The 13,606-nt window shown below is 42.2% G+C and overlaps 1 protein-coding gene across 4 annotated transcripts in view; it reads left to right on the top strand.

Annotated features, from left to right (window-relative positions):
• Positions 1–10,091, top strand: part of INPP5K (inositol polyphosphate-5-phosphatase K) — a 99,752-nt gene extending 89,661 nt beyond the window's left edge. For all 4 annotated transcript variants that reach the window (XM_044283867.1, XM_044283866.1, XM_044283868.1 and 1 more), the window contains 4 exons: positions 3,544–3,681; positions 5,785–5,868; positions 7,419–7,523; positions 9,161–10,091. In XM_044283867.1, the coding sequence (XP_044139802.1) occupies positions 3,544–3,681; positions 5,785–5,868; positions 7,419–7,523; positions 9,161–9,256 (423 nt within the window). In that variant the 3' untranslated portion in view covers positions 9,257–10,091. The remainder of the gene's footprint in view (positions 1–3,543; positions 3,682–5,784; positions 5,869–7,418; positions 7,524–9,160) is intronic.
• The last annotated feature ends 3,515 nt before the right edge of the window (positions 10,092–13,606 follow it).

Raw genomic sequence — 13,606 nt, 5'->3', positions numbered from 1 at the left:
GTGAAATGATGCCCCCAACTACGTGCACACCACTGTTTGCTGAATCCTCGGCCAGTCCAAACTAATCAACCTGATAGATAATAAGCTTGCATATAGATGCTGCAAGAGATAGTAACTTGCCTGTAATGGACTGGTATGCGGGATCCTCGCTGTAGTTCTCAGTAATGCTGCTGGAGAGTTGCTACAATGTTCGTATCTTCAGGTTTCCTCTACGAGCGGGCGCGGTCCCGGCCGGTTACTCGTGCGCACGAGGGAAGCCCTAGCTGGTAATCCACGAGAGGATGGATGCCTTCTCGAACCAAAAAAACACCAACGTATTTCGAAATTAACAAATTTCTTCCTCAGGGATGGTTGTTGGTTATTCTCTCTAAGAATAAATAGGCGTCCGTTCCCATGGTCACCAGTTAACCAGTCATTCTCCAAAGTGCAGACTACCGACGTATCAGATGTCATCTGTTTTTATTAGACCAGAGCGAGGAATCGCTCCTTGGTATGGAAAAAGAAGCAACCCAGAATTCGTATAGAGACACTACAGAGGGGTAAGGAAGAGGGAGGCCTTTCTTTTCCAAATCCGTGGCTATATTTCATAGCCGCACAAATACAACATTTTAAGGGTTGGGAATAATTTACTGGTTTGGGACCCTCAGCTAGAATAGCAACATTTATCATGGAGCAAAAGGTACCTATTGCTATGGCAGACCTGGGGAAGCCACAAACGTATCAGTGATATTGTGGGGTACGTCCCGTGATAACAAAAGTTTGGTCTAAGTTTAAGAACCTGATTGGTCTCCAGGGCTTCTATGACAGCACGCCCTTATGACTGCCTTAAATGTTTAAACTGGAGGGCTTTTCCCCGTGGGAGGAAAAGGGTATCCTCTTCCTTCATCAACTTCAGAAGGAAGGGGCTATGAAGTCATTTGCACAACTACAACAGGAATTTGGTCTCCCCCATAATGTGTTCTATTAATTCTCACAGTTAAGGCATGCATACCAGGCGCAGTTTAAATAGGGCATATCAATGTCAGCTTCACCTCCGATAGTTCAACAGGTACTGTGTAGGGGCAGTTCTAAGGGACTTATTTCTATACTTTACAGGCATTTATTTGGCAAGTCTATCTCACCGAGCTGCTTGCCAATTAAAAGTAGATGGGAATGGGACGTTGGGACTATCACACAGGAGCAATGGGACACTATTCTGGCTTCAACTCCTAGCTTGACACTTAGTGAAGCCCAGCATCTCTCTCAACTATATCTAATACACAGAGTGTATAAAACCCCTGTATACCTACACAAAATAGGTATTCGACCGAACTCATGCTGTCCCCGGTGTGGGGTGGTGGAGGCCTCCTTATAGCATATGTTTTGGGACTGTCCTGAGTTGGGAACATATTGTACAGAGTTGCTGCAGATAATTGCCCAGATGACCCAGATACAGTTAGTGAGTGATCCCAGAATATGTATACTCGGTATTACAGAAAGCGGAACATTTTTAAGCATACAAAGAATGCTATTTCAGGCTAGAATATTGATAGCCAAGTATTGGATAGAAAAGAGCCCGCCCACTAGACGGGAATTTCTAAACAGAATTGATAATATATAGAGATATGAAAGAGGAATATATTTAAAAAGAAAATGCCCAGCAAAATTCCTGACCATCTGGAAGGGTTGGTTTGAAGTCCCTGCTTTGGCATTGCAGCCACTGGCAAGAGATTGCGTACGGGGTCAACTTTATGCATTAACGCACTTAGGGTCCATTCACATCGTTGTTTCTTTCCTGACCTATTCCATTTTTTGCGGAACAGATCTGGACCAGTTCTGTACCCATTTATTTTCAATGGGTCCTGAAAAAAATCGGACAGCTCAATGTCTGATTTTTTTTTCAGGACCCATTGAAAATGAATGGGTACAGAACTGGTCCAGATCTGTTCCGCAAAAAACGGAACAGATCAGGAAAGAAACAACGGACGTGTGAATGGACCCTAAGGCTGCATTCACACGTCCGTGTGTGTTTTGCGGAACCGTGGATCCGCAAAACACGGACATCGGCGATGTGCGTTCCACATTTTGCGGACCGCACATTGCCGGCATTCTCATAGAAAATGCCTTTTCTTGTCCGCAATTGCGGACAAGAATAGGACATGTTCTATAATTTTCGGGATCGGAATTGCGGACCCGGAAGTACGGATCCGCAATTCCGGATCCGGGCAGCACATCGTGCTGCCCCATAGAAATGAATGGCTCCGCAATTCCGTTCCGCAAAAAGCGGAACAAAATTGCGGACGTGTGAATGGACCCTTACTGTGAGTTGAGGGGAACGCTAATATCTTAGGCAGTAGTAGTTATATGGTACTGACACCTCGGTCTAGACAACATATCGTATAAAAGAGTAATACATTAAACTAATCAAACGCCACAGCATAATGCTTTTTCAACATGAGTTAGGCTGGCCGTCTCTGCATGGAAGTTGGGAGTGGGTTGGGGGGGAGTTATAAATAATTTACTGTTATTAGGTTTCTTTTGCATTCAGGGGAAAAAAACGGAGTCTTTGAAAAAATGATAAGACATGCAATCTTGTAAATGCAATAATACTTTATTATACTAGACAGCCAGTATGTGAACTAATGTACAAGAAATGTATGTAATTCTCAGCTTTTTCCTTTTTTTTGTTATATATTTTCAATAAAAATATACCTGATTAAAAAAAAAAGCATCCAAAACACATAATGAATGTGGTCTTAAGAAAGTGCACCAGTTTTTGGGGCGCAGACTAAGCCAAAATTCGGACACATTTAGCTTGGTAAATCTCCCCAGTGTGTTACTGTTTACTAGTCTTATACTGTATGCAATCTATGTCTTTGTTTGGTTTCCTAAAGGTGTTGTCCCATCTCACTAGGATATGCCTCAAATGTCAGCTAGATGCAGGTCCTACTTCTGGGACCCGCTCCTGTCTTCAGAACTAGGGCCCTGAAGTTAACGAGAGCACACCTCGCAATAGCGGCCAAGTCTCCGCTTGCACTTGGCCATTTCCGGAACTCTCATAGCAGTAAATGAGGGTTGGCCACGCACATGCGGCTGCTGTCCCTTCACTTCGGGGGCTCTGTCCTGGAGATTGGAGTGGGTTCCTGAGGTGGGTCCTGCACCTGACATTTGTGGCCTATCCTAGAAATATACCATAAAGGTTGAGATGTACAATATACCGTATAATAAAAAAAAAATGGAAGGGGGAAGGGGGGTGCAATTGTGATCTCACTGAACCAGGAATGATATAACCATGTCATGTGCCCTAAGGACATAACGTTACAAAAAAAAAGTCATGCATCATGTGATGTTTGTTCAAAAAAATTGACAATCACCCTGAAAATGGATGAATGCTTGTCTGTTGGGCGATCATTTATGCGGCACAATAAAAAATCCTTGTTTACCGCACATCTCCTTGTGTAAACGATGGTGAACTGTATGGGGAGGAACGGTCATAGTCAGTGCATCTTAATACGGCACAGTACTCCGCTGCTCTCTCACTTTGAGTTGTGACTTTACTTGTAGATGAAGCCTCTGATCCTCGAACCCCCCGTTACTCTGAGAGCAGAGGGAGAATGGAACGCCGACCACGACTCTCTCATCAGCTATTCTGTGAGCCACGATTTTCCCAGCAGCACCTGGGACTGGATTGGGCTTTACAGGGTATGTCATGGTTAATGATCCTTGTGTAACTGCAGATTATATTATAGAATACAGAGTATATTAAGAATACAAGCGGTTATGTGTCTGCAGAATTTAATGCGGATTACGTGCCAGAAACGGAAGGGCGGCTGCATGTACACTGCCTATTATAGTTCTCAATGGGAGGCTGCACTGCCATTTATGCGGCAGCGGTTTATCTCTGCAACTGCCCCAAGAAAGAACAGTCTTTGCGCCGCCATAGGTGGAAATTGCAGTGAGTGTCTACTCATTGTTCAGCACCATTCAGTCGGTCTATACCGTGAGCGATTGAAAAACCGCAGCAGAAACCAGAAGGTTACTACTACATAATCCACAGCCAATTTCTACATAGGCAAAATCTGCCATGTGAACATACCCTAAAAGAAAAGCTTCGTAGCAGCCAATCACAGTGCAGCTGTTTCAAGAGCAGAATACCAAATGAAAGCTGTGCTGTGATTGGTTTGCTATAGGCAACAAAGACCGGATAAGTCATCCTTTTGTACAGTAGTCATTTTGTGAAGATTTTTATTTTCATTTTACTCATTAGCTTGATGACAATTTCTGACTATAGTGTAGCCCAGAGCCATACATAGAAGAAAAGAGGTGTTTTTCCCTTTCACCCCTTTACCAGAACCTTGATCCAGTTCCTTACCTTCCATTGCATTTGCTATAAGGAGTGGAGTCCTGTACAGGTTCTTCCAATCTATTGGTAATAGCAGAGGTATTAGACATTTGAGGGCTCGACTCCCCGTTCAAGCACTTTGTAGCAGTCACACCCCTTTGAAATGCACACTTATGGGCAAGGCTTGTTTTCTTAATACACATCATTAGGTTTCTCGAGTTTTTTTTATGTTAAACTTTTACATAAAGCTGTTTCCACTAGCATTTAGCTTACACCACTTAGGTTGGTGCCAATTCGAATGTGTTGATATTTCTTTAAGTGAAAGAAAACTCTATATGACCAAAGACATAGTGGTGGAGATTTATCAAAACTGGTGTAAGGGAAAACAGATTCCACCATTCATTTTCCAGAGAAGTTCTGAAAAATATAAGTTGGAATCTGATTAGTTGTTATCTGAAACTAGGCCAGTTTTCCCTTGCACCAGTTTTGATAAATCTCCCCCACTATGTCTTTGGTCGTATAAAGTTTTCTTTCACTTACAGAAATATCTAGCTTAATCAACACATTCAAATTTGCACCAGTATCTTTGTAATTCTAAAAGCTAAGACCATTGACCAATATACGTCATGAAATCTTCAGGCTTCATTAGGCACATTTCATAATAATATTATCATGAGTAAATATGTGCCGCTTACGCATTTCAGACTTTTGTAGGACCTAATGACGCATTTATACAGGACTATTATCTGGCCATTAGTAGCAACTAAAGTTCATATAAACACTCGTTCCCAGTAATCAGCTCGTGTGAAGTTGCTGCCAATCACCCTATGAACGAGCTATGACTAAAGACCCCCCCCCCTTCCTCCATATGCAGTAGGCTATTGACAGTTAAACCTACTGTTTTTGGTGGGACGTTGTGACCATCTAATGTGTATCGGGAGTGCCTGACTCTCCCCTTACAGATGATGTTGGGGAGAAAAGGATCGGGCAGACTGAATTTCAACTGCATTTTTGTTCTCCTGGGAGATAAGCTGTCACCAGAAATCACTTTCTCCTCTCTCCACATTGAAAATACCTGCTCGGCCAAACCGAGCGTGTATGTGCATGGGGACGTTGGGAGAGAGAGGCCTTCGGTCGACAGCCATTGAAAGTGTATGGGCTTACTAAGGCCTGAAAAGTGTCAGCGGTACGCTACTTGCTAATGATGGATTTTATGGAAAATCCCTGATAAAGCCAGAAGGTTTATGATATATGCTGGGCTTCCTTTTCTTATATATTCTCGGTGCCACTCTGCACGTATATGTGCACCAGCGGTTTGACTGGGTAAGAGGTGAGCTGGATTCGCATTAGTCTACCTAGCTTTCCAATCGGTATAATAAAATAAGGTGAACTAAGTTAAGACCTGTGTTAACAGTATATACAACCGAGGAATGATATATCGATCCCATGTCTGTTTATTCTAGGTTGGCTTCAGACATACTAATGACTATGTCACTTATGCCTGGGTTAAAGATGATGAAATTTCTTTCTGTAAAGACTGTAATCAGGTAAGTATAGGACTATGGGGGGACATTTATCAAAACTGGTGTTCCCATATGCCAGTCTTGATCTCCCTGCACTGGAGTAAGAGGCACCTGATTTATTAAGAGGAAGATGCCTCTTAATTAATGAGGTGCATCCCTAGCACTCGGTGCGCTAGAAACTCAAGTCTATGCCAACTGGGAGCTGGCACAGACTCTAGCTATAACTTATGTCAGGTGCTGGAGTATGTTATAGTAAGTCTGGCGGGCCACGCTGAGCCCGGCCCCTCTCACTAAGCTACACCACTCTTCTTAACACTTTTGAAAAATGGCGAGAACCTCCAAAAGTTGCAGATTATGGCTCAAACATGGTGTTACACCACATTACTGGCATGAAACCTTTGATAAAATCCCTCTAAGTATTACAACAGCCACATCTAGTAAATCATGTTTGTCACCTGTGAATTCCCTTTGGACATGACGGCCATGGAAAGCATACACATTCCCCAATCCCATGGATTTGAAGGTGAACTGATTAACATTAATACATATTATATGAATGCATTCTCATTTTTACAATACTTAATTGTATAAGCAAGTCCTTTCCTCTTATGTGATTCCGTATATACTTTCCACCTTGTTATATTGAACAATGACATTATAGGGGTTTTCCAAAAGGCGCCACAAAGCGAGGACTTTGCTGGATTGATGATGTGCCCATGTACACTGCTGCAGCCAAACACTGGTCTTAGTTATATGCATCATGAGACGCTGGATTGATGATGTGCCCATGTACACTGCTGCAGCCAAACACTGGTCTTAGTTATATGCAGCGTGAGACCAGTGATTTTCCGCAGCAGTGATTTGGGAGTACACGGTTAAAATCACTGCTGCAGCCAGGTGAGAAAAAAGTCCAATGGGGAGAATCGGAGCGGCAGCACCGGAAGCAGATGGGGGCCTTAGTGATGTGCAGCAACCTGAGACCAGTGATTGGCTGCAGCAGACATTTGGGAGTACATGGGTACATAGCTTCAGTAGACAGACTGTGTGCAGCAGTCTTTTTGTTTTGACCAGCTTCTAAAACACGTCGAGCCTTAAATAAGAGGAAGCAGGACTTGGTTCTCGCCAGCATAGGGTAGCACATTAGGGTTCAGTGTTAGTCTAAATAGATATTCACTGGTTGTTGGGGAATAGAAGTGAGGGTGTACCCAGTGTTCCATACTTTCATCCCCATCATCTTTTGCCATATGCTGCTCCCTATGTAGACAGATCGTCCTAGATCGGGTCTGAGTGGTTGATAATAGACTCGCACCCTGTGAAAATATTATCTAGGACTATTCACGTTTTATTGAGTTGAAAATACCTTTGTTTTAACAAATTTAATAAAAGTTATATTTTAGTCTTCCAATAGTTATACAGATACAAAGTAAGCCCAGTGGAGAGGACCAGAGTGGTGGCACTGGGAGCGGAGGGGAGTGAAAGTTGTGATTTTACTTTTACTCACAATTTCTCACTTCAGGGAGTTTTTTAACAGAAAGTGTGTAAATTTGTAACCTTTTAATTGTCGCACTTTGTAGGTTTACATCAGTGCTGACGAAATTCCACTTGATGGAGGTGAATTTCTGTTGGGCTATTTCTGTCATAATTTGCAGTGTTTGGCTGGCATCAGTGAGCCTTTTCAGGTAAGTGAATTACCTCTACATGCCAGGGGTGTGACTAGGACTAAGGAGTGACCAAACCTATGCGGTCCATGTGCTGGATGGGGTGCCATCTATTCTAGTGTATGTGTATATACACAAGTCTGCAGGGTACAAAAACGCTGATCAGCTTTACCGATTGTTTGCTTTATTACTTTTCGGTTACGGTCACACATGGTGAGAAAATCTGCAGCAGCACAATCTGCAACAAAGGGTCCAGATTTTTTGCAGAAATTATCATGGAAATGCTTGGGGTTTCCAGCAGTTTTCATCTCTGCATTGCAAAGGGAGAAATTTGTGGCAAATATGCGCAACATAAATGGACATACAGCAGACTAAGGGTCCATTCACACGTCCGCAAAATGGGTCCACATCTGTTCCGCAATTTTGCGGAATGGGTGCAGACCCATTCATTTTCAATGGGGCTGGAATGTGCTGTCTGCATCCACATTTGCGGATCCACACTTCCGCATCCGTGCTTCCGTTTCCGCAAAAAAATAGAACATGTCCTATTCTTGTCCACAATTGCGGACCAGATTAGGCATTTTCTATTACAGTGCCGGCGAAGTGCGGTCAGCAAATTGCGGAATGCACATTGCCAGTGTCCGTGTTTTGCTGATCCGCAGAACCCTTACGGACGTGTGAATGGACCCTAAGGCTTCTTTCACACTTGCGTTGTTAATTCCAGTACTGATGATCTCAATACCAGAATTAAATGGATCTCTTTTGATTTTGAGTTAGGATGTGATTGTGTGAAGTCAAAACGGAAAACCAACGGATACGTCACTAAATACATTGAAAGTCAATAGGTGACGGATCCAGTTTTTTAAGCTCCATAAAAAATAGATCCATCACCATTGACTTACATTGTTTTCAGTGCCGGATCCGTTTTTATGACCGGACACAAAACCACAGCTTGCAGCAGTTTTGATTCTGGTCACAAAACAGAATGCTGCCGGAACGGAAGACGTCCTGAGGCGTCCGGATCTCTTTCCATTTAGAATGAGAGGACTAAACGGAAATGTTTTTTTTACCAGTAATACCGGAAAACAACAACGCAAGTGTGAAAGTAGCCTTAAAATCTGCACCACATGTTACGTAGTGTGCGGATGTGGTGGAGTATTTCTGCATATTAACGCATACCGGCACTAGTCCGCACCGGCTTCGATGAGTCAACTGCGCATGCGCCGACTCCCTCTGCGCGAGATTACGGCACTGAGAAGAACTGACGTCAGGCATAGTGGAGTGAATAAATTAAGTGGTAGGCGGTGCTGGGCTCCTGGATCGATGGGCGCGGCTGGGCTCCAACATATCGTGGGACAACCCCTTGGGCTCCTGACAGAGGTGATTTACATATCAATAAGATCGCTTTTTATAAGAATCTAACACACACTGAGCATAAACAGAGGGATCATTGTAAACACTGCATGGAGACTAATGGGCACATATAAATATCACTATATCACTAATCCTGGTGACAGAATCCCTTTAATATAGGCCATGAAAACTCCACCAAAATGAAGACGATAAAATAAAAAGATGTTAAAATGATTTAGACAAAACGTCACTTTCTGTGGATTTGTAGGTGTCATAACCACATCCTGTGTCTCTTTGTTCTGCAGATACAGCCAGGCAGGACCTTATCAGCAAAAAATGGCACAGAAGAAAGTATTGATGATTCCTCCAAGTCCGACATGTTCACGGGATCTGGCTTTTAGAAGGCTTGTCATATGCTACACGGTTCTTGTATGTTTGAACGCCTCGCACTGCTTTCCGCCAGTGCAAGAACACAGCATCTGCTTAGCTTTCTTGTACTCTCAGCAAAAATGCGTCTACATCCTCAACGGAGAATATACGACAGTATCACTGGATACAGCAGAGCACCAATGGACTATCTTAGTTTTTTTAATCATTGAAATTCAAAGAGTAGTCTCTTTTTACCTAAGAAGTGTTATTTTTAGTTAGTAAATGCAGGTGAATACATGGAGGTGCTGCCAACAATTACTTTTAGCCTAAATATTTTGGTTATATGTAACTGTTTTGTAGGACCTCTGTGTATTGTATCTTACCTACGTGTCCGTCTTATTTCAGTCTAGTATGTGCACCCCCTACTGATGATTATCTCCAGGGACTGATTTGCCCCTCGGTGTACACTGTGCTTTTGGCCATTTCTAATCAACAGTTTTAGAATGTTTGAACAGCCATTTATTCCTTTTTCGTCAAGTGGCCTTGTCTGTTGGTTGCACTTATTTAAAGAAAAAAAGCACACATCTAAAAAGTTTACAGCTGAGATATTATAACGTGTGACTCTCAAAGAGCAGTAACTGCCGAAGTAATATATCTGTATGGAAAACAACAGTTTTCTGTATCTGGTGAGAAAATATATCGGTAGGGTTTTACGTTTATTACAGCGGTTTACACTGTATGATTGCATTTGGTGCATCTTTAGGCTACTTTCACACTAGCGTTCGGCTGTCCGCTTGTGAGTTCCGTTTGAAGGGGCTCACAAGCGGCCCCGAACGCTTCCGTCCAGCCCTAATGCATTCTCAGTGGAGGCGGATCCGCTCAGAATGCATCAGTCTGGCAGCGTTCAGCCTCCGCTCCGCTCAGCAGGCGGACACCTGAACGCTGCTTGCAGCGTTCAGGTGTCCGCCTGGCCGTGCGGAGGCGTGCGGATCCGTACAGACTTACAATGTAAGTCAATGGGGACGGATCCGTTTGAAGATGACACACTATGGCTCAATATTCAAACGGATCCGTCCCCCATTGACTTTCAATGTAAAAGTCTGGAAGGATCCGTCTGAGGCTACTTTCACACTTAGAAAGTTTTTTACAATATAATGCAGACGGATCCGCTCTGAACGCTAGTGTGAAAGTAGCCTAAGACGGTCTGTTTTTTTTTAACCAAAGCCAGAAGTTGACCCAGCAGGAAAGATGAAGTCATTCCTTTATCAGCATTTTGAACACGCTTCTAGATTTGGTTCAAAATAAAACTGCAATGTTTTTCCAAAAATTGCTCTCTGTGAATCCGCTCTTACTGCGTTTTTTTCCATGTAGCGCAGTACAGTATATGTGAATACACCCTTAGAGCAAGTCATTTTTGCAAATGAACAAAACCAAGTGTCTTTATTTTGGAAAAATGCAGTTATCTACATGTATGGATTCAGTCTGTCACCCGTCAAGTATGCTACACCTTAAAGCAGTGTTTCCATCTGGATTGGTCCCACCCCTGGGACCTGCAACTTTTTTAAGAAGGGTAACCTGTAAAGTGCTGTGGTGGTGAGTGGAAATGGCTGGGCATATACTAATCCACCCTTGTTTACTGTAACTCACAACAGGATCCCATTCTGGAGATAGGAGTGGGTCCCAGAGGTAAGATAAGCCATAAATGTCCATATGGAAAAACAAAAACTTTAAAGGCTATGTACACCTTCGGACTCCATTTTTGTTTATGATTGCATTTTACTTCTTTTTGGCTAAAAATCATATTTTCAATTGGCCTTTATTAAAAATATTGAGCCATTCCGTCACAAAGCGTTAACTTTTTTCTAACTGTGTAAGGCTACTTTCACACCTGCACAGACGGATCCGCACCGATAATGCAAACGCTTGTATCTGTTCAGAACGGATCTGTTTGCATTACCATGAACAAAACAAAACAAAAAAATGATAATGCAAACGGATCCGTTTTGACTTACACTGAAAGTCAATGGGAGGCAGATCCGTTTTCAATTGCACCATATTGTGTCAGTGAAAACGGATCCTTCCCCATTGACTTACATTGTAAGTCAGGACGGATCCTTTTGGCTCTGCATCGTCAGGCGGACACCAAAACGCTGCAAGTAGCGTTTTTTAGGTGTCCGCCTCCAGAGCGGAATGGAGGCTGAACGGAGGCAAACTGATGCATTCTGAACGGATCCTTATCCATTCAGAATGCATTAGGGCTAAACTGATCCGCTGAGAGCCCTGAAACGGATCTCACAAGCCGACCCGACCCTGATCCGTTTTGAACCGTTTGTGAGATCCCTGAAACGGATCTCACATGGAATTCAAAACGCCAGTATGAAAGTAGCCTTAGATCCGCAACACACCTGCCCGGTACCCCTATAGAAATGCCTATTCTTATCCGTAGCTGCGGACAAGAATAGGACATGTTCTATCTTTTGCGGAGCTGCGGACCGGCTTCACGTCCGGGCCCATAGAGAATGAATGGGTCCGCACCCGTTCCGCAAAATTGCGGAACGGGTGCAGACCCTTTTGCGGACGTGTGAATGGACCCTAAATCAATTTAGATTTTGAAGGACTTTCAAATACCAAAAGATAATTAGTGCCTTGCTCCTTTTTGCTGTGGGACAGATGAAGAGCTTTACCGATTCTCGTACTTCTGTGCACCGTATGCTCTGATCATGCTTTACATTTGGAAGGTTTACATGTGTTCACCACATGGTGAATTGCTCTGAGGCCTTTAACAATTTTGTTTCTCAGGCGTGTGTCTTTATAATTGGGCAGGCTCATCTGGGAAAAGTTCATATTTTTCTACTGTTATAATTGTTCTCTCTGCAAAATTCTATAAAATCCGCTTCAGCTCCACGTTGTTTTATGGATCTGCCAACTTCCCCAGAAGGTTTAGCAGTTCTATTTTATACACTATTGTGCCTGGTACTATCTTGTTATTAGAGTTTTATACATGGGCTGATGCCTAGATATTTGCCTGATCATTGAGCTGCTGTAGGTATATGGTGAGATGTTAAACTGATCATGCTTCATGATAACACCTCCTATATGTATATTTAGAAAAAAATGACAGTAAAGAGATAAGGCTCTGTTCATACTACTGTTCACAGGCGGCCTCCGGGATTTCACAAGGATAACAGATGATGCAGCATTATTCTTTCCATCAAAAATAAAGGAAACCCAGATGGAACCTTCCCTAATGCAGTACATGGACAGGGGTTGTCTTCTTGAGTAATATAATAAACCTGCAGAGATTTTTCTTCTATCTGAACTATTTTTCCACGAAATGCAATTTCATGCATTTTACTTTTCTTTGTTTTAATACAAGCCGTTATCCTATGTGTACGTCAGTGGCCATTTCTTTCCCAGAGCCTGCCATTTTGTTAGTTATCTTTAAAGATAGTTTTATTATTTATTAGTTGAGATGTACATATTGCATTTAGTAGAGGTTTTTATCAGAATAATTATTTTGCTATTTTAATGTGTTTTGTGGGTTTGCTTCATAAAGAAAATAACCAAACTGCTGATTACAGATCATTGTATGAACTCATTGTTAGGATTGTGTTATATTCACAGCTCATCTCCGACGTCAACCATGGTTTTGGTTGTTGTTTTTGAATGTCCTGTATACTAACAAATAAATGTAAAGTGAGAAACCTTTCTGTTTTATTGTATTTTATTATCTTCCCTTCTCGACTTAAATTTCTTAGGCTGCTTTTACACACGTTTTTGCTGGCCTTTCTCTGCACAATTGCATTTTTAATGGTGTTTTTGGCACGTGCAAGGTCCATTTTTTTGCAGAAAAAAATGATAGCTCCAGCTGTTAGCTGAAGGTCTATATGAAATATGAAATGCAGGACCCAACTTTTTTTTCTTTTTTTTTTTTTGCGGTTTTTCAGGCGTCTGACATCACCTTCACTATAGGGGAAAAAGTCTTTAATAAAACTACTTGGGAAACATTTAGCAAAAAATACCAGAAAACCATACATTTATTCTGTTTACAGACCCCAAAAATACCAATGCAAATTTTTAGGTGTAGAGACACTTACAGTGCCTTGCAAAAGTAATCACCCCCTTGACTTTTTCCGTATTTTGACCTTAAATTCAATGTTTTGTTAATCTGAATTCTATGTGATGGATCAGAACACAATAGTCTAAGTTGGTAAATGAAATGAGAAAAATATATAAATAAAACTATTGTTTAGAAATAGAAAACAGGCATGTGCGTATGTATTCACCTCCTTTGTTAGGAAGCCCATAAAAAGCTCTGGTGCAACCAATTACCTTCAGAAGTCACATAATTAGTGAAATGATGTCCACCTGTGTGCAATTTA

Source organism: Bufo gargarizans, chromosome 3, assembly GCF_014858855.1.
Source record: "Bufo gargarizans isolate SCDJY-AF-19 chromosome 3, ASM1485885v1, whole genome shotgun sequence".
Taxonomy (NCBI): Eukaryota; Metazoa; Chordata; class Amphibia; order Anura; family Bufonidae; genus Bufo; species Bufo gargarizans.
Note: the sequence above shows the minus strand (reverse complement) of the source record. Positions and strands in the feature narration are given on the sequence as shown.